The sequence below is a fragment of the Trachypithecus francoisi genome, unplaced genomic scaffold (genome assembly GCF_009764315.1).
Source record: "Trachypithecus francoisi isolate TF-2019V2 unplaced genomic scaffold, Tfra_2.0 Lachesis_group5, whole genome shotgun sequence".
Lineage (NCBI taxonomy): Eukaryota > Metazoa > Chordata > Mammalia > Primates > Cercopithecidae > Trachypithecus > Trachypithecus francoisi.
The window spans coordinates 87,489,844-87,515,369 of NW_022681470.1; the positions used below are offsets into that span (position 1 = coordinate 87,489,844).

Sequence of the window (25,526 nt, forward strand, 5' to 3'; positions counted from 1 at the left end):
CAGAGTGATGAGGGCATCCACGTGGGAGATAGCCTGGTGTAAGGACATCAGAGCCCAAAGGAGACATGTCAAAAGAACATAAGAGCTGGTGTGAAGGGATCCCCACTGACCAAATCCAGGACAATGTAAGAATCAGAACAAAATAATTATAGTAATGGATTATAATCTGTTGCATAAAATAAGAAACGATGAATCTATATTGATATTAACAAATAAGTGAACAAATACAAAGTTTGATGAAGAACAGGATATTTTTACACAGTCTTAAAGTATCTTCCTCACAAAATATGTATGGCAAAGAGAGAAAAAGTAACTTCACAATGGAATAGGTTGGCAGATAACATCTATGAAGTGATCAAAGTGAATATAATCAGTATTAGAAAAAATCAAAATTGGATCATCAAAAGTAAATGAGATGGACACAGACATCACTTTCCTACCACAGATATAAAACCTGAATATGATCCTAAAGAAACATTAGACAAACCCAACCGAGAAATACTCTTCAAAATAACTAACCCCTAATCCCCAAAAGTGACAAGGTGAAGAAAGTCAAGGATTAATGAAGAACTGTTTCATACTGAACAAGATTAAAAAGACAAGACAACCATATGCAGTGCTTGACTCTGAACTGGGTTCTTTTGATAGTCTAAAGGACACCTCTGAACAATTGGCACAATTTAAATGAGAGCTGAAGGTTAGATTATAGTAACACATCAATGTTTATTTCCCGATTTTGTGCTTGTATTATGGCTAAGAAATATCTGTGCTTGTAGGAAGCAGACACTAAAGTATTGCAGTGATAGGGCATCGGACTGGTAACTTACTCTCAAATGCACAAGGAAAAAACAAGTTATTTGCAATGTACTAACAACACTTCTGTGAATTTGAGATTGTTCCAAACAAAAAATTAACTTAAAAAAAGTAAGAATAAAAATATGAGTGAATTATTTTATAACCTCTGAGTGGTAAAAACCTTCCTTTGAGTGACCAAAAAAGCAATTAAAGAAAAGATCAATAATTTGGCTATAGAAAACAGTATACCTGGGAAAAATAAACACCAGAAATAAAGCAAAGAGACAAAAGAAAAACTGGGGAAAAAATATTTGCAGCTTATTTCACAAACTAAGGACTAATAACTCCAATATATAATAAAGCTAAAATATTAAAAAGACCAATACAATTCAATTAAAAAATGAATGGTCGGGCACCGTGGCTCATGCCTGTAATCCCAGCACTTTGGGAGGCCGAGGCAGGCAGATCACCGGAGGTCAGGAGTTCGAAACCAGCCTAGCCAACGTGGTGAAACCCTGTCTCTACTTAAAATACAAAAATTAGCCGGGCGTGGTGGCAGGCGCCTGTAATCCCAGGTATTCAGGAGGCTGAGGCAGGAGAATTGCTTGAAGCCAGGAGGCAGAGGTTGTAGTGAGCCGAGATCTGCCATTGCACTTCAGCCTGATGGACAAGAACGAGACTTCGTCTCAAAAAAAAGAACAAAAATTTGAACTGACAGTTCATTTTTTAAACAGAAATGCAAATAGGCCTTAAACATATAAAACATATGAATAGATATTTAACCATACTTATAATAAAAGAGATATAAAATAAAACCTATTGTGGAGTGATGATGGGAAAACGGGCCCTCTTACATACTGCTAATGAGGATGTAACATTTTACAACCCCTATAGAGAGAAATTTGGCAATATCTAGCAAAATTCAAGTGTATTTATCCTGGTTTCAGCAATCCCACCTCTTGGAATATATCCCAAAAATATCCTGGCAAAAATACAAAGTGACTTATGTAACTGGTTATTTACTATAGGTTATTTGAGTCTGGAAAAGACTTATGTACAGGTTATTTGGGTCTGGAAAAGACTAAAAACAACACAAATATTCATCAATAAGGATTTCACTGAATTAAGCATGATAAGGTTATGCAATGAAACATTATGTAGCATAATAGGAAAATTATATACTCTGAAATTAGAGTTATCCTGCTAAGCTAAAAAAGCAAAGTACAGGACAGGGTCTATAGTATGCTACCTTTTGTGTGAAAAAGGATGGAAATGACATGGATAGAAACCAGGCTTTTCTGAATATATCTTATTATATAATTTTGACTTCAAAAATAAATTATTAATTTTTTTAAAAAATTATATCCTTTGGAGAAATTGTGGGACCTCAGAGAGCTACCAATAGTAGCAATCAGAGAAAAGCTTCATAAAGGAAGTAATTTTTGAACTGGGACTTGAAGGATGAGTTTTCCAAGACAAGAAAAAAATGGGGCTATTCTAGGCAGAAGAAAGAGGACATGCAAAAACCTAGAACTGTAAGAGCAGCGATCTCACTGCTGTTGTTCACTACCCGCATCTGGAACAGTGCCTGGCACAGCGGTTGAATGAGTGGAGTGCATAGGAGCTCTCAGACAGGAACTCTCACAGGGCTCAAGTTAAGGGGAATGTGGAAGTAGGAGGGGATAGCAAGAAAGGAGACTGGAAAGGTAAATGCAGGCCAGATCATGGAGGGCCTAGTACTCTGGGAATTTAAATTTCGTCCTTGTAAGGACTGGGAAGTTACTAAAGTTTTAAGCAAATTACTGATACAGTAAAGCTTGTGACACTGAAAGATTTCTCTTTGAAGATTCCATGCTAAGAAAGGTTTGAGGAGTTGGAAGGCTAACCAGTTAAAATCTTATTGACTTAATCCAGGTGAGATGGTGATGGCTTGACAAGGGCAGAAAAGATAAATCCTTGAATTAATATGTGCATACAACCACCAGGATTTAGTAACTAAATGTAGAGCCTGCAGGAACAAAGATACCACAATTTATAGCACATGTAATATACTAAAATATTATTTGATTTTTTTTATTCTTCTGCATTCCCTTTCCCCATTCTAAAAAGTACCTAAATCAGGTACTTCCTTTTCCTGGCCTCAGGGCTTTTGTTTGGACACAGAGCAGAAGCATTCTTAAAAGAGCTACTGGACTTCTATAAAAATGTCAGCCACTTCAAAAGGTAGCACTAGGCATTCCCAAACTAAGGCAATCATTCTAGATGCTGTGGCTAAAGAGTTATAAAAACTGGCCATCTTACATTCTTCTATGTCCATACATAAAGAATGTATATCCTAATAGGGAGGAGAAAGAAAGGGAGGGAGAAAAGACAGTAAGCCAAAAAACAAATACTGGATACTGTTAAAATGCAATGAAACAAATGAAACAATGAAATTATGGAGGCATGAACAGAGGGGAAAGGGCAAAACCAAAGGCATTAACAACTTTCTAGCTCCCACAAGGCCCTTTCTAAAGTTTCAGTTCCCTCATTAAATGAGATAATATAACTCACAGTAGTACTCAATAAATGTTAACTGTCTCCCCCATATACATATTTTCCAGATAGCATATTATAGCCAAAATCATTGTAAAAGACTGGCTACTCACAGGAACATGCTGAGTTGAAGAATAAGAGTCCACTGACTGAGGAGACGAGACTGAATAACTTGAGGAGGCTGGAGAAAGTGGCTGAGGTTCTGCCTTAATATCTTTAACTGGAAAACATGGAGGAAAGGTTTTACCCACTGGATAATAAAAACTTAGAATAAAATGAACAAGAAAGAAGGTAAAATCTACTTTTAAAATTCAATCGGATATGGAAGCTAAGGTCACCAAAATATAACAAGTGAAAATGCAAGATGCAGAAAACAATATATCTAGTAAGCTTCCACTCGTATAACAAATTATATATGTAGGGAGGGTGGCTGTATATATATGTATGTCTGTGTGTGTGTGTGCATATATGTGTACACTTGCATCTGCACTAATTCTCTGGAAGGGTAAACAGAAGAAACTGGTAACAGCGGTTGTCTCTGGAAAGCACAACTTGTCGGCTAAGGAATAAAAGCAGGAGATATTTTTCTACTATACAGATTTTTGTACCTTTTGAATATTATACCATATGCAAAATATTATAGAATCCCAAAAACTTACTTAAAAAAAATAAGAAACAGGAAATAATTGTTTTGGAAAGCATTTTTGACAATACAATTAAAACTTATAAAAAACGTTCATATCTTTTAAACTATTAATTTATCCTATAAAAATGTACTGAGCAACTATGGCCCAGGCAGTATCCCTTGGTGTCAAAGACAGAATAGGGTGGAGATGGCAGATTGTGTTTTCCAAAATCAGCCATGTAGTATCTACCATCCCTCATGATCTTCTACAATGTGATCTTGCCACTTTCCCATCAAGAAGTAGAGTTGATTTCTCCTCCCCATGAATTTAGGTAGGCTTGACTCCTTCAATCAAGAGAGAAGAGAAGTAATGCTATGTGAATTCTGAGGCTGGAAATGCAGCCTCTGCTTTGTGTCCTGGAACACTCATACTTGGAGCCTTTGAAGTCTGACTACCCTGAGACCACCATGACTTGAGAACACCACACCACACAGAGAAGCCCTATGCAGGCACCCCAGTTGGTAGTCTTAGTTTTCAAGTCATTCCACCCCAAGTGCCACACATATGAGTAAAGAAACCTCAAGATGATTCTAGCCCCCAAATGTCAAGCTACTACAATCTTCAAATCTCCCCAGTTGTGCTCTGGACATCATGGAGCAGAGACAAACCATCCTTGGAGCACCCAGTCAAAATTCGTGATCCATAGATTCTAGCAATCTAATAAAATGGTTGTTGCTTTAAGCAACTAAGATTTAGAGTAGTTTGTCAAACGATAAAACCAGAACACTGACTTTGTGTATCCCATATTCTATGAAGACAGACAGGCATGAAGCAATATAAGTAAATACATAAAATGAAGAGAAATAGGTAGTGCAGGGGAGAGAGGAATTTAGATAGGAGAATGTGCTGGTTATTTACTCACTGTCTCTCAGCACTAAGTCCACTTTCTATGATCAGTGATACAAATTATTCCCAGTTGGCATCCTTTTAGGTCCTGTCAATAGGGGATACTAGAAGCTAGAAGGGAGAAGGGATTTTCTTCATTCTGCCATCAGCTGTATCCCAGCATTGGCAATTTGCTCCAGGTTTTGGCTTCTTTCAGTATACTCAACCCTGACCTCATCGGGCCCCCTTAAAGATATTGGTATCACAAGGTGCTGCCCCTTCTCAGAAATACATGTATTAAATGCATGGGACTCCTCCACCAAGTTCCTAGGTTCTGGTAAGCCCTGTCTGGTTCTCAGGTTAATCTTATATAGGGACATTATTCATAATTCAAAATAACTATTTCTATTTCTGATACGAACTATTCATTCATTACACTACTGAAACATAACTATGAAACTCCTCATATCCATTTTTGGCAAGAAATTTGTTTACACAATTGCCATACCAGAAGTAGAATGCATAGCACCAGGAATCTTTTAACCTACCAGTATAGCCCAATAACCCCACCTAATTTTGAGTATGACCAAACTACAAAATAAAATTGATCTTTTTAAAACTTTTACCAGTGAAACACATAATTACCTGTACAGATTTGGCTGTTGATGTCCCAAATGTCTGACTCCCAAGGCATCAAATCCAAATCAAAATCAAGATGATCAAAATTGTTTTCCTGTAGGTTTCAAATCAGCAAAAGAATATTAAAAGAATAAAACATACACATCTTAAAATCAAACTGTCAGACACAATTGGGCACAAATAATATAACTGCTATTAGCCAACCTAGTAAAAAGAATACTCTAAGTCAGTCTTGTATGAGAATACATCTTGGATAGCCTAGAGATAAAATCAATTCAGTTACTTGAAGCACAGCGGCAACAACCGGGAAAGAGGTAAGGGATTCAGTATTTAAAACATTCAGTTGTCTTCATTCTTTTCTATGAGAATGACCATTACAGGAATCAAAAATGTGTCTTTTATCTTAAGGGAAATCCAGCAAAATACATTTTCCCATTGCCATTAAGAAAAACAAGACAAAGCAAATGCTATTCATAATATAATCTCTATATACAATAGAAAGAATATAGATATACCCAAAAGACAGGCAAGAATCATAAAGAGGTAGTTACCACTGAGTAATTTTCTTTTTTTTTCTACTGTTCTATACTTCCTAAATTTCTAAAACTTTTATGCATCAAAAAAAAAAAAAAACACTTTTTAATCCTATAAAATAAAACTACGTTTCTCAAACAGGGATCAGCAAACTTCTTAAAGGCTCCAGTAAGTTCTTTTCATTTAGGTGGTTTTTCTAACTGAAATACAAGCATATTCTGGGTCATCCAGATAACCACCTCATACTATAGACATGAATAAAGAAGTGTCACATAATTTCAGAACCCTCATGTAAGTCTGAGATCAAGTTAGTACCAAACAGTACTTTTTTAAATTCAGTGTCTGGAGTCACAGAGGCAAGAAGAGAAGTAAACTTAATACATAAATAATGCAATAAAGTCAAAAGGCAGTAAATATTAACTTAATGTCACAGATGATAAAACAGCAACAATAGGATTGCTTGAGCCCAGGGGTTCAAGATCAGCCTGGGCAACATGGCAAGACCCATCTCTACCAAAAAAAATACAAACACTAGCTGGGCATAGTGGCGTGCACCTATGGTCCAGCTACTCTGGAGGCTAGGGTGGGAAGATGGCTTGAGCCCAAAAGATGGAGGCTGCAGTGAGCCAAGACCATGCCACTGCACTCCAGCCTGGGAGACAGAGCCAGACCCTATCAAAAAACAAAACAAAAACAAACAAACAAACAAAACAGCAACAATAAAATACACCTCAGGCAAAAAAAAGTAAAAATGTATCTAGTAATTGGTAACAACCATTTGTTAATAATTTCTAGAAGAATATTATCATTTCAAAATGACTATTATATGGTTCATTTTTATTGAGAATATAACAGAAACAGAGAAGGGAAACTATTTTCTTAGGATGCCCACAACTGAATAAATATTAGTACAAGGTACATAGAGAGTACATGTGAAAGTGCACATGAAGGCCGGGCGCAGTGGCTCATGCCTGTAATCCCAGCACTTTGGGAGGCCGAGGCAGGTGGATCACCTGAGGTCAGGAGTTCGAGACCAGCCTGACCAACATGGAGAAACCCCAACTCTACTAAAAATACAAAATTAGCTGGGCCTGGTGGCACATGCCTATAATCCCAGCTACTAGGGAGGCTGAGGCAGCAGAATTGCTTGAACCTGGGAGGCGGAGGTTGCAGATCGTGCCATTGCACTCCAGCCTGGGCAACAAGAGTGAAACTCCGCCTCAAAAAAAAAAAAAAAAAGAAAGTGCACATGAAAAAAAAACTATCATAAAAAAATCTTTTTTTTTTTTTTTGAGACGGAGTCTCGCTCTGTCGCCCAGGATGGAGTGCAGTGGCCGGATCTCAGCTCACTGCAAGCTCTGCCTCCCGGGTTTATGCCATTCTCCTGCCTCAGCCTCCCGAGTAGCTGGGACTACAGGCGCCCGCCACCTCGCCCGGCTAATTTTTTTGTATTTTTTAGTAGAGACGGGGTTTCATCGCGTTAGCCAGGATGGTCTCGATCTCCTGACCTCGTGATCCGCCCGCCTCGGCCTCCCAAAGTGCTGGGATTACAGGCTTAAAAACCATTTTTAAAAAAATCAATCTCCTTCACTTTTTTCTTTCATTTGAATCTTCACATTAAAAAATTAAGCAGCAGGCCGGGCGCGGTGGCTCAAGCCTGTAATCCCAGCACTTTGGGAGGCCGAGACGGGCGGATCACGAGGTCAGGAGATCGAGACCATCCTGGCTAACACGGTGAAACCCCGTCTCTACTAAAAATACAAAAACTAGCTGGGCGAGGTGGCGGGCGCCTGTAGTCCCAGCTACTCGGGAGGCTGAGGCAGGAGAATGGCGTAAACCCGGGAGGCGGAGCTTGCAGTGAGCTGAGATCCGGCCACTGCACTCCAGTCCGGGAGACAGAGCGAGACTCCGCCTCAAAAAAAAAAAAAAAAAAAAAAAAAAAAAATTAAGCAGCTTTGGCCAGGCGTGGTGGCTCATGCCTGCAATCCCAGCACTTTGGGAGGCCGAGGTGGGCAGACCACTAGAGCTCAGGAGTTCAAGACCAGCCTGGCCAATGTAGTGAAACTCCATCTCTACTAAAAATACAAAAATTAGCCAGGTGTGGTAGCATGTACCTGTAGTCCCAGCTATTCAAGAGGCTGAGACATGAAAATCACTTGAACCCGGGAGGCAGAGGTTGCAGTGAGCCGAGATCACACCACTGCACTCCAGCCTGGGCAACAGAGTGAGACTGTCTTTAAAAAAAAAAAAAAAAGGCCGGGCGTGGTGGCTCACGCCTGTAATCCTAGCACTTTGGGAGGCCAACGTGAGAGGATCACAAGATCAGGAGATGGAGACCATCCTGGTTAATACAGTGAAATCCCATCTCTACTAGAAATACAAAAAATTAGCTGGGCATGGTGGTGGGCGCCTGTAGTCCCAGCTACGCAGGAGGCTCAGGGAAGAGAATGGTGTGAACCCAGGAGGTGGAGCTTGCAGTGAGCTAAGATCGCGCCACTGCACTCCAGCCTGGGTGAAAGTGCGAGACTCCGTCTCAAAAAAAAAAAAAAAATTCAGCAGCCTTGTACTTTCAGCAACCAAAAAATCCTTAAACTTTCTTAATCTAAGTAAAGTTACCAATGTTGCTTGCCTGAGTGCCAGCAATACTTTTAAATAAGGGGATGACCTACTTCTGACTCAATCTTCAGCCAAATAAGTCAAATACCTTCTACAGCATAAAGATTTTATCTCGTCAGAAATTTAACAGGCCCAGTTTATGCAAAATGAAACATACTGGCGCTTATATACTCTAGCTCTTCAGTGATTTAGCATGGGAAATTCTACTGCCACTTGGAAGAAGAATGACATGAGGGCTCTCATGATTCAATCCCTTCATGTCATACTAGAAAAACTAAGGAACTGAAAGACTGAGTGATTTTTCATAAAATAATAGAATGTTAGTTGTAAAATCAGGAATGTATTTCCCTTAATCTTTCCAGTTGAGCAGTTTCTTGACACAGTTTAAAAGAAACACTTTCTTTTAGGATTCTAGATGTTACAAAATATGAGTATCAGTTGCTTATTCAAATAGTCAATATTAAAAGGCAATTTAATCAACGGGCCACATTCTAAAGTGTCCCATGGAGAAATGAAACCATTAAAATCCATGTACTGAGTTTTTAAAATATATCATGTGCTTCATTCTCTTCTGGCGATTCATGGTAAAACAACTGCTAAATCATCGTTTAAGAAATATCTGGGCCGGGCGCGGTGGCTCAAGCCTGTAATCCCAGCACTTTGGGAGGCCGAGACGGGTGGATCACGAGGTCAGGAGATCGAGACCATCCTGGCTAACACGGTGAAACCCCGTCTCTACTAAAAACTACAAAAAAAATTAGCCGGGCGAGGTGGCGGGTGCCTGTAGTCCCAGCTACTCGGGAGGCTGAGGCAGGAGAATGGCGTGAACCCGGGAGGCGGAGCTTGCAGTGAGCTGAGATCTGGCCACAGCACTCCAGCCTGGGCGGCAGAGCGAGACTCCGTCTCAAAAAAAAAAAAAAGAAATATCTGAAATTCACCAAGCAATCTTTACATACTTTGTACTCAAGTTAATAAGAGCTTAAAATGATGTGATATTCAACCTGATTGATAAATTACTCTGCTCACTTGAATTACTTCTCAAGTGAAATAGCACCTCATCCATTAAAGAATAAGACAAAATCAAAGTTCTATAGGGCAAAGAGCTTTATATGTACTAATCAAGAAAAGAAAATCTAAGATATTCTTGGGGACTCAGAACGTTATAATAGTTTTTACACAGACCTCCAACCAAAGGTAAGGATATACCTACTTTTCAGAGCTTTCTACATGAATATACAACTTTTAAAGAGGAAGTTGGTAAATTCTGCTTGACTTACCAACTTAGTCAAGCAGAACTTACCAACTTCCTTTTTAAAAGCAAAGAATCTGTAAAAACCAAGAAGGAGGCAGGTTAGCAACTTTTCCAAAGTCACCTGCCAATTCCCTTATGTAGCAAACTATCTGTAAAAACCAAGTAGGCAGATTAGTGACTTTTCCAAAGTCACCCACCCCTAGGGCCAAAAGTGGGCCTAGAATACAAGTCTCACACCAAGACCAACGCAATTTCTACTGTCTTACATTTACTGACTACAAAATGGCTATTAACTTTCATACTTAATGGTAGAAGCTATTTACCCATTAAGTATGTAGCTTAAATTATTAGCCTGAACCTGTTGTCCTGAAACTTGCTTGCAATAATTAGGGTTAAAGACTAAATATCACATTATTCAACCTCAGTAAATACTTACATACGTCTCATTTGCTGCTTCCAATTGCAGCTCATCAGTGTCTGTGAAATAACCGAGTTCAGCAAACAGGCCAGAATCTTTGGACAAAGGAAAAGAATAGAAATGAACTATCAATTCAATTATTTGACAAAGAAACAAGTACTGTATCCCTATGTTGCCTCTATTAAGGTTTCTCATTAGCCACTACTATTATTGATAAACTCCAGGAATGTGAATAAGTAATTCAAAGCTCATTTCTAATTTATGTGTTGTTTTCTGCATAATTTTTATCTTGTGAACTGAATTCTTACACCAGGGATCAAAAAAGGTTTTATGTCATATGTCATGTAAGACTAATTGGTAGTGGCTTTATGGAACATTACTAACAAGAATTCTGATGCTACATCTGGGTTCAGCATGAAAAGTTAATGTGGTTTACAAGTAATAGGAGATGACTGTGGAAAGCAGACGTGGTTCATAAGCAATAGGAGAGGGCTGTGGAAAGTATATACGCACTGCGTACTTGTCATCCATGCCTTAAGCTAAGGGCGCAACCAGTTTTCTATCTAGACAATAAAGGATTCACTCATCTAAACCATCAAATTCATTTCAGCAAATCTAACTATATTCCAATTTCCTAATGAGGTTTCATTATAAACCAAGAAATATGTGGATACAGAAAACATTCTTCAATACACTATACTGAAAACTTTTTGTAGAGAAAGGTCAAGGTGTTGACCAAGGCCCAAGAAGGCTGCTTACCATAGAATCTATGAAGTTCCTATTTTCTCTGACACTTTCAAAACTTTAAGCACTCTGAAAAGTTTTTCAAAACTAGGTCTTCCTTTGTACTCTCTACCTATTTTACGCCACTGAAACTGATCTGATGATTTCCTCAGTGCACAAGTGTAGGAACTACACTGTCAGTCAGTTATTAACTTGACCAATTACAGTAACATTTCACCACCCTAAGACCAAATAGTATTTAGCAAAAAAATGTATACGTAGTAATAACAAAAGGTTACTCACATGACTCTCAGAAAAGACTACTCAGGTGCAGAGACAATAAACATGTAAGCAGAGTACTGTGGCTTATATATAGGCTGAAACTCCTTTAAAGAGTTCTCTGGCTCTCTCATTTCTTTCCTCCCATTCGTTCTGAACCTGCTCCAACCAAGCTCCCCCTTCCACATACACATATTATTAATGTCCCCAGTGACTTCCATATTGCTAAATTCAGTGGTAAACTCATAGTCCTCATCTTACTTGACCTATCAACAGCATTAACATAGTTGATCCTTTCATTTTAACTGAAGCATTTTCTTCACTTGACTTCCAAAATATCACACTTACCTGGTTTTCCTCCCACCTCACTGGTTGACCTCACCTTGCTGGTTCTTCCTCATCTCCCTAACATGAAATTGTCCCTGGGCTCAGCATAAACGTTTCTATCTATCTTACTTCCTTGGTAATCTCAGTTGAGCTCACAGCTTTAAATAAAATCTATATGCCAAGGATTTCCAAATGTACATCTCCAACCCACACTTCATGATGCATGTACAGTGAGTACTGACATCTCCTCTTAGATGTTTAAAAGGCACGTCAAACCTAACATATCCAAAATGAGCTCCTCATCAACCCCACCAAACCTCATACTGCTTTGTCCTCATCTCAGTTAATGCTTATCAGTTGCTCAGGCCAAAAACCTTGGGATCATTATTACTTCATTATCTACTTCTCTTCCTCACTCTCCATATTCAATCTACCAGAAAACTCTGTCAGCTCTGTCCTCAAAATATTTATCTGCAATGTGACTTTCTACCTTTCCTCCCATTCTTCCTTCCCTTCCCAACCTTCTTTTTCTTCCCTACCCCTCCCAACACAGAGGAAGCAGGGCAACAAAGGGGATGGGGTTTTGTGCACAGTCATCTCCAGCAATGTGCCCCATATCCAAGGAAACAGGATGGTGTGGAAGAGACTATTGCCCAGCGAAGGTGCCAGCATGCCCCAGCTGAGTGGGAGGGGGAATGGAGTAGCAGATGGAAAAGGCAGCCTGAGTGGTTAGGAGAGTGGTCATACTGAACAAATATGTTAGGTGATTGTGCAAATGGTTGAATATATCTAAAATAATTAGAATGTTCTGGTTTCTCTTCAGAATGAATAAATCTTTTGCCTTTTACTAAAATAATTGGAGTTAGATTTCTCACAATTGGCGAGAGGATTTAAAAGCATGGAGAGGGCCGGGCGCGGTGGCTCAAGCCTGTAATCCCAGCACTTTGGGAGGCCGAGACGGGCGGATCACAAGGTCAAGAGATCGAGACCATCCTGGCTAACATGGTGAAACCCCGTCTCTACTAAAAAATACAAAAAACTAGCCGGGCGAGGTGGCGGGCGCCTGTAGTCCCAGCTACTTGGGAGGCTGAGGCAGGAGAATGGCGTAAACCCGGGAGGCAGAGCTTGCAGTGAGCTGAGATCCGGCCACTGCACTCCAGCCTGGGCGACAGAGCGAGACTCCGTCTCAAAAAAAAAAAAAAAAAAGCATGGAGAGAGGCCAGGTGTGGTGGCTCACACCTGTAATCCCAGCACTTTGGGAGGCTGAGGCAGGCAGATCACAAGGTCAGGAGATCCAGACCATCCTGGCTAACACAGTGAAACCCCATCTCTACTAAAAAATACAAAAAATTAGCCAGGCGTGGTGGCAGGTGCCTGTAGTCCCAGTTACTCAGGAGGCTGAGGCAGAAGAATGGTGTGAATCCGGGAGGCGGAGCTTGCAGTGAGCTGAGATTGCACCACTGTACTCCAGCCTGGGTGACAGAGTCAGACTCTATCTCAAAAAAAAAAAAAGAGCATGGAAAGAGTCGGGAGACTAAAAGAATCCTAAGATGCTGGATTAGAACTAGAAGCATTAGTAAATAAACTCATTTAAAATACAACACATACAGATAGCTATAGAAATATATATATGTTCACACATATACCGATGTTTGTATTATGTGTATATATATATATACACACGCACATATATATACACACATGTATATATATATATTTCCTAGTTCTGTCTGCTAAGAGGTCCTAGAAGCAATGACATCCGAGTAGTAATGAAAATACTAGGTGACCAGATCTTGGATACTAAATACCATCTTCCACCAAACAGAAGTCCACTAAGGGGTTCCTTGGAGAAATAACCAAATAAAGGGCTGCAGCAGGGAAAGTGCCAAAATAAGCCTGGAAATCTTGCTGTGCCAGAAATTCTCAGCAAATGATAGGAACACGTCAAAAAGAACAAAGGCCCCAATATGAAAGAATTCTCAGTGGTCAAATCTGGGAAAATCTGAGAATCAGAATAAAATGAGAGTAGTGGTTTACCAACCACCAAATAAAAAAGAAATCAATAAGTTTATCACAGAAGAAAGGAAGGAAGGAAGGAAGGAAGGAAGGAAGGAATTCTTATAGTACAATGTCAATTAACAATGACAGAATGGGCCGGGCGCGGTGGCTCAACCCTGTAATCCCAGCACTTTGGGAGGCCGAGACGGGCGGATCACGAGGTCAGGAGATCGAGACCATCCTGGCTAACATGGTGAAACCCCGTCTCTACTAAAAATACAAAAAACTAGCTGGGCGAGGTGGCGGGCGCCTGTAGTCCCAGCTACTTGGGAGGCTGAGGCAGGAGAATGGCGTGAACCCGGGAGGCGGAGCTTGCAGTGAGCCGAGATTGCGCCACTGCACTCCAGCCTGGGCGACAGAGCGAGACTCCGCCTCAAAAAAAAAAAAAAAAAAAAAAACAATGACAGAATGATAGAATGATAGAGTTAGACAGTTACCATTTGGCAACCATTAGAGTAGTAACTGATATAGAGTGGGGTTATTAATGAGGCTAGGGCTCATGGGTAGAGGTTTAATAAGAAAAGGATATTGGTATCATGTCAGATTATCTCCCTCAAAATAGCAATAAAATACAAAATGGGAAGCAGTAGCTTTACAGTGGTGAAACCTGGAAGATACCAACTTGACCAAGTGATCATGTGAATATATCACAGGATGATATGATCGCATAGGAACATCACATAGTATTTACACTACAATGTATACCCTCATTTTATTCTGATGCTCAAATTTTCCCAGATTTGACCACTGGGAGTTCATTCATATTGGGGGCTTTGTTCTTTTTAACATGTTCATTTGCTGAGAATTTCCGGCACAAGATTTTCTGGGCTGATTTTGCACTTTCCCTGCACTTTCCCAGCCCTAGAATTGGTCATTTCTCCAAGGAACCCCTTAGTGGTTTAGGATCATCTTGTAGAATAAAAGACTTGTACTCTTTAAGACTGTTAAGGACATTAGAGACAAGGAAAAGACTAAAGAACTGTTCCAGATTAAAGGACACTGATGAGACATAAGAAGTAAAAGCAATGAATGTTTGCAAGTAAAATCCTAGACTAGACAAACAAATCATTATTGAAACAGATGGCAAACTTTGAATGGTGTCTTTGAATTGAATGATAGTGTTGTATCAATGTTTATCTCCTGACTGGAAGAAATATAGGGTAGTAATACAGGAATGTGGCCTTGTTTTGGGGGGTAGGAGGATAGAGAATATACACTATAGTATTTAAAGGTGATGGGTCAACACATCTCTCTCTCTTGAAAGGGAGAAAGAGAGAAATAGAGTAAATGCGGCAAAATTTAACAACTGAGGAATCTGCTAAAGGGCATGCAAGAGTTCTTTGCACTGTTCTTACAACTTTTCTATAGGTTTCAAACTATTTCAAAATTTTCAAATGTATATATATATACATGTGTATATGTGTGTGTGTGTACATATCCATAATCCAACTACTTCTCATTACTCCACTGCTACTATTGTAACTCATGGGGATTGCTATAGTAGCTTCCAAATGTCTCCCTACTTCTGCCCTTGCCCCTCTTTCAGTCTATTTCCAACAGAGCTGCTAAAGTGAACCTATAAAAGCAAAGGATGTTATTGGGAGTCAGGATTCTCATAGTGGCAGAAGAGAAATACAAGCATATAGTGCAAGAAGGTGAAAAAGAACCCTGCGATGTTACCTTTGAAGTGTAAAGTATATTAAAATGAATTGATGCTTTTTAAAAATAAATATTTCCTCATTCTTAGGAAATACATGGTGAAGTGTTTAGGAGTTTCATATTATCTGCAGCCCACTTTCAGATGTGAAAGAGGAGGAAAGTGTGGGTAATATTAAGAGATAAAGTGAATGTGGCAGGATTTTAACAGTTGGTAAATCTAGATAAGGAAAATGCAGGTTTATCAATGTATTTATCTTTCGACTTTTCTGTGGTTAAAAAAATAACTGAAGGTGGGTTGATAAATATACTTGTATATTTATAGAACATTCTGGAAGAATCCATAAGAAACTGTTAGCATTAGTTACCCCGAAGTATCTCTAAAACCTATTGCCTATTTCTATATCCTTTGCACCAGTCCCACACTATTAGATTTCCCTCAACAGTAGTAAACGATGGTAGTTATTATTTTTAGTGTACTCAGCAAGCTTTCCTACCTCACCTCCATCTTGCCCATTTATTTATTCATTTACTCCTTATAAGTTTAATAAGATGAGACACAGTCACTGGGTTTAGCAATGTGGAAAACAGTAGTGCCCTTAAAAACAGCAGTTTCAGGCCAGGCATGATGGCTCATGCCTATAATCCCAGCACTTTGGGAGGCCGAGGCGGGTGGATCACCTGAGGTCGGGAGTTTGAGACCAGCCTGACCAGCATGGTGAAACCCCGTCTCTACTAAAAATACAAAATTTAGTATCTCGCGCCTGTAATCCCAGCACTTTGGGACACGGAGGTGGGTGGGCGGATCATGAGGTCAGGAGATGGAGACTATCCTGGCTAACACAGTGAAACCCCGTTTCTACTAAAAATGCAAAAAAAAAAAAAAAAATTAGCCAGGCGTGGTGGCAGGTGCCTGCAGTCCCAGCTACTCGGAAGGCTGAGGCAGAAGAATGGTGTGAACCTGGGAGGTGGAGCTTGCAATGAGCCCAGTGAGTCACTGCACTCCAGCCTGGGTGACAGAGAGAGACTGTCTCAAAAAAAAAAAAAAAAGTTAGCCGGGCTTGGTGACAGGCACCTGTAATCCCAGCTACTGGGGAAGCTAAGGCAGGAGAATCGCTTGAATCCGGGAGGCGGAGGTTGCAGTGAGCCAAGATCGTGCCACTGCACTCTAGCCTGGGCAACAGAGCAAGACTGTCTCAAAAAAAAAATAATTTAAAAAAAAATTTTTTTTTAAAACAGCAGTTTCTGTGGAGCAGTGGCACCTGTCTGGACTGAGTTCCAGTGACAACGAGAAATAAAAAACTAGAGTCAGCAGTGAACATGGAGATTTTTTAAAAGGAATTCTGCCGTAACATACAGTAGAGAAATGCAGTAACAGCAAGAGAGGAAGTAACATTGAACAGAGTTTTGAGTTTGTTGGTTTTGTTTTTTTTTTTTTTTTTTTACTCTAGAGTACTATCTAGACATAGAAACAGTACTTCTAGGAGAAATAACATGTTCATTTACTGACAGAGATGATCTAGTAGAGAGGGGAAATGCTGACGCAGGAAACAGGAGGAAGAATAGCTTGAGCAATATTCTTGAACAAAAGAGGAAGGATCTAAAGCACATATGGAAGGAGTGGCTCTAGCTAGGAGCAAGAAGCCACTCATTCTCAGCAACAAAAGAGAAAGCAAACATGTTGGTAGGTGGGTAAATGAGGTAGTGGGAGGCTGTAGAAGCTCTCTTCTGATTCAAAGGATGGGAGAGATGTTGGAGGTTTGAAGATAGAAGAAACTTTATAAAGCAATCATCAGAGTGGGACAGTAAAAGGACCAGGGAAATATGATTGTTCTGGCAACACTTAAAGTGAGACCAGTCAGGATAGCTGAAGTGTTTTTTTCAGCCAAATTCAGCTATAGTAAGGCACGTGTGAAGTGGGCAAAACTGAATTTAACTAATAGGTTTATCCAAGAGAAACCTACAAGACAAGAGACAGACAAGGATATGAAAGGTGAAAGGAAGGAAATGGTGACAATGATTGTTCATGGTATTTAAACTGGGTAAGGGTGACGTGATGAACTGAAGGGAATGAGAGACACTGGAAACATGGCAAAATCTCAGAAGGACTGAACAACTATTGAAACTGGAATACCGCCGGGCACGGTGGCTCAAGCCTATAATCCCAGCACTTTGGGAGGCCGAGGCGGGTGGATCACGAGGTCAGGAGATCAAGACCATCCTGACTAACATGGTGAAACCCCATCTCTACTAAAAAAAAAAAAAATGGCCGGGCGTCGTGGCGGGCGCCTGTAGTCCCAGCTACTAGGAGGCTGAGGCGGGAGAATGGCATGAGCCCGGGAGGCCGAGCTTGCAGTGAGCGGAGATCGCGCCACTGCACTCCAGCCTGGGTGACACAGCGAGACTCCGTCTCAAAAAAAAAAAAAAAAAGAAACTGGAATACTAAAGGGAGTAAGCTGGTAAAACAGGTGAAGGTAGTCAGAGCAGGATGTTTGAAAGTGAGATGTTATTGGTAGTGACAAGACTTAGGCTTATGATCAGGAAAGCAAATGGCCGAGACTGGGTAAAAGGTACAATCAGTGATAAAGAGGAGGTCCAGAAAATGAGAGGTCAGTATATCTGAAGGATCTTCTCTAAGGATACCGAAATCATCCAAGAATCATGATGCAAGTAATGGTGAAGAAAGTAACAGTAAGCTAGAGGCAAAATTTTTTCAAAAAGTCAAGGAGAAGCCAGGCATGGTGGCATTTGTTTGTAGTCCCAGCTACTCAGGAGGCTGAGGCAGGAGAATCCCTTGACCCCAGGAGTCTGAGGATGCAGTGAGCTGTGATTGCTCCACCGCATACTCCAGCTCCAACCCAGGCAAGAGAACAAGACCCCATCTCTAAAAGAAAAAAAAAAAGTGAAAGAGAGTGATCCAGGAATCAGGAGAGGTAGAGGATGGGATATTGTGACAAAATGAGATTTAAACTTAGATATTTTTAGGGAGGAGGAAAGGAGAATAGTAGTGAAGGACAATGGAGACACCTATCCCACCATGAGAGGCCCTATGGTGAAAAGGTTTTGAGAATAAAATTAGCAATCGTTCACCGGGGCATTAAGGGAAGTTGTGTCATCCGGGAGCACCAGATTTTGGTTTAGTGCTAGAAAGCCAAGAGAACCTTCACAGAACAGACTGAAAAACCACAGTGGCAGACGGAAGCTTCTCATCTTGATACACATATCTTAAGTACAGCTGACAGAAGGAAAAAGGAGAAAGGAGAAAGGAGGAGGAGGAGGGAAGAAAGCAGAAAAAGTATCTTTTGCACAAATTCAAGCAAGAGTAAAAGAGAAGAGAGAAGGAGAGAGGAGGGTAAAACATACACATGGCAAATAAGCATATGAAAAGATGCTCAACATCATATGTCATCAGGAGACTGCAAATTAAAACAAGATACCACTACACACCTATTAGAATGACTAAAATCCAAAGTACTGGCAACACCAAATATTAGCAAGGATGTGGAGCATCAGAAATAAATGCTCATTCACTGCTAGTGGGAATCCAAAATCATATAGCCACTTTGGAAGACAGTTTGGCAATTTCTTACAAAGCAAACAAAAAACATGTTCTTACCATACAATCCAGCAATTGTACTCCTTGATATTTACCCAAACAATTTGAAAATGCATGTCCACACAAAAACCTGCACACGAATGTTTTCAGCACTTTTATATATAATTGCCAAAAGTTGGAAGCAACCAGGTTGTGCTTCAATAGGTAAGTAGATAAGCAAACTGTGAATTTATGGAGTAAACTGTGTCCTCCAAAATTCTTATGTTGAAGCCCTAACCCCAAATATGACTATATCGAGAGATACAGTCTTTAGGAGGTAATTAAGGTTAAATGAGGTCATAAAAGTGGGGCGCTAATCTGATAGGACTGTGGCCTTATAAGAAGAAGATCCTCTCTCTCAATGCCATGTAAGGACACAAGAAGGCAGCCATGTGCAAGCCAGGAAGAGGGCCCTAACCAGAACCTGAACATGGTGCCATCTTGATCTTGAACTCTAACCTCCAGAACTGTGAGAAAATAAATTTCTGTTGCTTAAACCACTCAGTGTGTGGTGCTGTCTTATGGCAGCCTAGGCAGACTAATAGGCTATGGAACATCCATACAATATAATACTATTTAGAGCTAAGAAGAAATGAGCTATCAAGCCATGAAAAGACATGGAGAGACCTTAAGTGCATATTGCTAAGTGAAAGAAGCCAATTCAAAAATGCTACATACTGTATGATTCCAACTATATGACATTCTGAAAAAGGCAAAACTATGGAGACAATGAAAATATCAGTGGTTACCTGACCAGAGACAGGGAAGAGGAGGGAGGAAAAAATAGGTAGAGCACAGGGCTTTTTTAGGGCAGTGAAACTATTCTGTATGATACTGTAATTATGGACACATGTCATTATACATTTGTCAAAACCCATAGAACAGGTTGGGAACCAGGCCACGCAGCAGGAGGTGAGCAGCAGATGGGTGAGTGAGTGAAGCTTCATCTGTATTTACAGCCATTCCCCATCACTTGCATTACCGTCTGAACTCCACGACCTGTCAGATCAGCAGCAGCATTAGATTCTCACAGGAGTGCGAACCCTATTGTGAACTGCACATGAGGGATCTAGATTGCACATTCCTTATGAGAATCTAATACCTGATGATCTAATCACTGTCTCCCATCACCCCCAGATGAGACCATCTAGCTGCAGGAAAACAAGCTCAGGGCTCCCACTAATTCTGTATTATGTTGAGTTGTATAATTATTTCATTATATATTACAGTGTAATAACAATACAAATAAAGTGCACAGTAAATGTAATGCACCTGAATCATCCCGAAAACATCTCCTGTGCCTCCCCGTCCCCACCCCGTGGAAAAATTGTCTTTCATGAAACCAGTCCCTGGTGCCGAAACGCGGGGGACCCCTGCCATAGAATGTACAACAGAGTGAACTTTAAACTATGGGCTTATAATAATAAGGTAATAATAATGTATCAATACTGGCTTATCAATTGCAACCAATGTACCACACTAATGCAAAATGTTACCAATAGGGGAAGCTGGGGATGGAGGGGAAGTACATGGAACTCTTTGTACTATCTGCTCAATTATTGTGTAAATCTATAATTATACTTAAAAAGTAGGCCCATTATTTAAAATAATTCTGTGAAATTCAAATTTCAGTGTCTATAAAGCTTTATAGAAACACAGCCATGCTCACTTGTTTATGTTGTCTCTGGCTGCTTCTGTACTATCACAGCAGACTTGAGTAGTTGCAACAGTGACCATGTAATCACAAAGCCTAAAATATTTACCATCTGGACTTTTACAGAAAATGTTTGAAGATCCTTGTTCTAAATTTCATTACCTACATTAAAAAGAAAAAGGAGGCCGGGCGCGGTGGCTCAAGCCTGTAATCCCAGCACTTTGGGAGGCCGAGACGGGCGGATCACGAGGTCAGGAGATCGAGACCATCCTGGCTAACACGGTGAAACCCCATCTCTACTAAAAAATACAAAAAACTAGCCGGGCTAGTCCCAGCAACTCAGGAGGCTGAGGCAGGAGAATGGCTTAAACCCAGGAGGCGGAGCTTGCAGTGAGCTGAGATCCGGCCACAGCACTCCAGCCTGGGCGGCAGAGCGAGACTCTGTCTCAAAAAAAAAAAAAAAAGAAAAAGGAAAGCACATCCCTCACAGGCTCTTCTGAGTTAATCACTTTATTTAAATTGTTTAGAGTTGTTAAAATCACGAGACATACTAATTACATAATCTGATTTTAAAATTTTAACTAGATAGTATCTAATATTAAAAAAAAAAAATCAAGGCTAGGCACAGTGGCTTGAGCTTGTAATCCCAGTACCTGGGAAGTTGAGGCAGGATGACTGCTTGAGGCCAGTTGGAGACCAGCCTGGGCAACACAGCAAGACCCCTGTCTCTACCAAAATGTCAAAAATTAAGAATTAACCAGGCATGGTGGTGGTGTGCACCTGTAATGCTAACGCCTCAGGAGGCTGAGATGCAAGGATCACTTGAGCCCAGGAGTTTCGGGTCACAGTAAACTATGATTGCATCATTGCACTCCAGCCTGGGCGACAGAGTGAGACCCTGTCTCTAAAAGAAAAAAAAAAAACAAGTAAATCAGTGAAGTACTTGAACATCCAAAACAGCAACTGTCACAGAATGAAACACTAGCAGACAATAGTGTTTCACTCTATTGCCAACAAAATCTGTCCTACTTACTGAACACCTAAGGAATTAAAGTGTTCAAAGAAGAGAAGACTGTTAACAGTTTGAAAAGGGAAACCTGGAAAACAATGGAAATGGGCACATTCAGGGAGGGGCAGGGCAGGATACCTGATAGAAGTGAGTCAGTGAACTTACTACAAAGAACGGAATGCTCTGTTAGAGTACATTAAGTCAAGTGATCAGATAAGTCAGGAAAATGCAGCCTGGGTATCAGAAGACAACATAAAATAATGCCATGAAGAAGTGTCCCACAGTTATAGTTTAAGAAATGTCGCTGGCCAGGCACAGTGGCTCACACCTGTAATCCCAGCACTTTGGGAGGCCAAGGTGGGTGGATCACCTGAGGTGGGGAGTTCCAGACCAGCCTGACCAACATGGAGAAACCCCGTCTCTACTTAAAATACAAAATTAGCTGGGCTTGGTGGTGCATGCCTGTAATCCCAGTTACTCGGGAGGCTGAGGCAGGAGAATCGCTTGAACCCGGGAGGCGGAGGTTGCAGTGAGCTGAGATCGTGCCATTACTCTCCAGCCTGGGCAACAAAAGCAAAACTCCATCTCAAAAAGAAAAAGAAAAGTCATGAAAATATAACAGCTGACTAGCTGACAAAAACAAATCATAACTACCCAATATATTCAAGTAGTCTTATTAATAACCAGGGATCTTAGGAAGAATAAAATCTGCAGACACGAGTTAGGAAAGCATTATAGAATAGATACTAGGGGTACAGACTTTGGAGGTTGAAAAACCCGGTCTGATTCTACTTCTGCCATTAACTAGCTCTAAGATTCTGAGCACAAATTCTGTTAGCCTCAGTTTCCTCATCTCTAAAATAAACAGTACCTCATTGGACTGTTGGTAGGATTAAACAAAATACTGCATGTCAAGAGTTTAGCAGGGTGCCTGACACAAAGAAAGTGCTAAATAAATGGTTACTGTTACTAATGTACTTGGCTTACGAAAATGGGAACAGAAGTCTTAAGTTTTCCAGCAACTCTTAGAAAATCTACCCAAGGATTGAAATAAATCTCCAATAGAATATAGTTTTAGAGAACATCTGTCCTTGAAAAACTTAAATGACTTTGTTCAATAAATAGTTGGGATTCCTTCCACTCATGCTATTGAGAATGCTGATCCAAGGGAGAAAGATAAACTGGGTTCCCCCCAATTCCGAGGCTGATGAGTGGTGTAGGCTCACTAGGGGGCCCATTTGGGAACCTACACAATCCCAAATTCATATTGGAACCTAAGAACAATATTACTATTATATCTTGCAATCAAGAGGAGAATAAAAGTCTTCTCTAAATACTTAGATAACAAAGCTTCTCCATTCTCATTTCCACCTCATTCCATTCCACCCTTCCTGACTACCAAAACCAAACAAAATATCCATTAACAAGAAAATTAAGAGCTGTATCTGGAGAGCAGTCAGGATTCTACCATGAGTATTAGGTCTAGCTAAGCAGGGACCCGAGGTCAGGTGCTTGGGTGTTTTGCTTTTCTGCCAAGATGGACATCAGGCTTAAACCAATAGTAAAAGCTGTAAGATTAGGATTTCTTGTATATAATCACATTCTCTCATGCACACCAAACACACAAAAACCCACTCCATTGTGCTCACTGCCCACATTTCACACTCAGGAAACAGCTTGCAGCCTTTTTGGCGGTCCCAGCCATCTTGCCCTAAACCTCCTAATGACGTCCAGTGTTAGCCACACAAAAAGATCATCCAGTACTTCCCCAACGGGAACAGTGAAAAACGATAGTTAACTCCAGTTAGACAATATTCTACTCTCCCTGTTGCCAGGACAGAAGCCGAACGATCCTCCCAGACTCTTACAGGGGCACGAACGAGAGTGACGAGTGGCCTCACTAACCACGCAGGGTTGGTCCACACCTGTCACCACGAGTGGGCGGAAGTAGAGAGGAAGAAACCTGTAGATGAGAAGCCGAGCCAACCCGGTGCATTATCAGATCCCACTCACCCCAATCTTCATCCAGCCTGTGAGAGAGTCCCGGGCTAAAAGGTGACTCCATGGTGCCGGCAACACCTCCCGACTCCCCCATATCACAAGTTCGTCTTCCCTGGAACTCCGTGATTAATATCTGGGACGGCGGCGGCAGGCGGACAAAATACTCCGTAACGCTGACGAGACGGTGGCCGAGTAAAGACAAACTGCCTTTGCGGCTTCTGCCGCACGAGGGACTTAGGAGGACATAAAACGTCAGAGACTAAGCAAATTTAAACGGACCTCTGAGTAAATATTTCCCTTTTGGAGTTTTCAGGACTTTCTGTCCCGCTGTTTTATGGGGGAGGCGGGGTAAGACACGCAGACATCGCTTCAAGTGAACAAAATTTATCAATATTAAAAATAAAAAGTAAAGCCCTTTTCTGAACATTCTGGCTTATTCCTTGATTATCCTTCTTAATACCACACCGTAGCTATCTCAGAACAAAATTAGAGACTAATAGTATATTTAATTTAATTTTTACAAATAATTCTCTGTTAGTGTAAAAATTCTTCATATACGCATGTATGAAAGAAAAACACTACTATTTTTCCACATTCGTGAAAATTGCTTAACTGGCACAGTATCCGAAGTAAGTGGTACTATAAAACATACTTCTAGAAAGCCTACTTTTATTTAAATAAATTGAAACAAAGCAAATATAAAAGATAACCCCCCCAAATTTATCTCCTAAAGATACGTTTCTAAAGCATAGTATTTAGTCAAAGTCCAAGCGAGCCTCCCCTAAGACCTACAGTAATCGAAGTTCCCAATATCTGTGTTACTAAAACATTCGGTGTTTATTGAAAGGAAATTCACACACATCACGAACTCCAACTGAAAATATGAACTGAGTTTGATAAAGCAGTTTCAAGAACGCTACTTAAGAGAATTTCTTTTTCATTCATTTTAAATTTCAGCGGCCAGTGAATATTTAAAATACTATAACATAAGAACACGTATGCCTCTAGGACCACGTGGAGTCTTTCCCATGGGTGGTAAGCAAAACAAATGTGCTTCCCAGAACCCTCCAAACTGCTCCTGGCTGTATATTACTACAGATTACGTAATGCAGGAGCGTTCCGGGAGGCAAGCCCAGAAAAAGACCATGAAATCCCCTTACGTCAGATGTGACTACTTTTGTCATCAGAAAACTAATAAATTTTCATTTAAGGTGAAATTTATAACACTTTTATTCTCACCCAATTACAAATTCAAAAATTGCCATAAAAACTAAAATAAGACCAGGCGCGGTGGCTCACTCCTGTAATCCCAGGACTTTGGAAAGCAGAGTGGGGCGGACCACGAGGTTAGGAGTTTTAGACCAGCCTGGCCAACATAGTGAAACCCAGTCTCCACTGAAAATACAAAAAATGAGCCGGGCGTGGTGGCAGGTGCCTGTAATCCCAGCTACTCTGGAGGCTAAGGCAGGAAAATCGCATGAACCCGGGAAGCAGAGGTTGCAGCGAGCCGGTCGACATTGCGAGACTCCGTCTCAAAAAAAAAAAAAAAAAATTAATAAATAAACTAAAATAAAATCAGCAAGTCTCTGTATCCCACTAGACACCTTAGTCTTTTAAGAAAATCACCATGACGGCCGGGCGCGGTGGCTCAAGCCTGTAATCCCAGCACTTTGGGAGGCCGAGACAGGCGGATCACGAGGTCAGGAGATCGAGACCATCCTGGCTAACACGGTGAAACCCCGTCTCTACTAAAAAAACTAGCCGGGCGAGGTGGCGGGCGCCTATGGTCCCAGCTACTCGGGAGGCTGAGGCAGGAGAATGGCGTAAACCCGGGAAGCGGAGCTTGCAGTGATTTGAGATCCGGCCACTGCACTCCAGCCTGGGCGACAGAGCGAGACTCCGTCTCAAAAAAAAAAAAAAGAAA

General features: G+C 40.8%; 1 protein-coding gene across 5 annotated transcripts in view; it reads right to left on the minus strand.

Moving 5' to 3' along the window:
• The window catches only part of ATF6 (activating transcription factor 6), a 223,053-nt gene extending 199,245 nt beyond the window's left edge, over positions 1-23,808 (minus strand). For all 5 annotated transcript variants that reach the window (XM_033199800.1, XM_033199799.1, XM_033199802.1 and 2 more), the window contains exons 1-4: positions 23,615-23,808; positions 10,319-10,395; positions 5,487-5,574; positions 3,444-3,550 (exon numbers count right to left, since the gene is read on the minus strand). In XM_033199800.1, the coding sequence (XP_033055691.1) occupies positions 3,444-3,550; positions 5,487-5,574; positions 10,319-10,395; positions 23,615-23,696 (354 nt within the window). In that variant the 5' untranslated portion in view covers positions 23,697-23,808. The remainder of the gene's footprint in view (positions 1-3,443; positions 3,551-5,486; positions 5,575-10,318; positions 10,396-23,614) is intronic.
• Between the last annotated feature and the right edge of the window lie 1,718 nt (positions 23,809-25,526).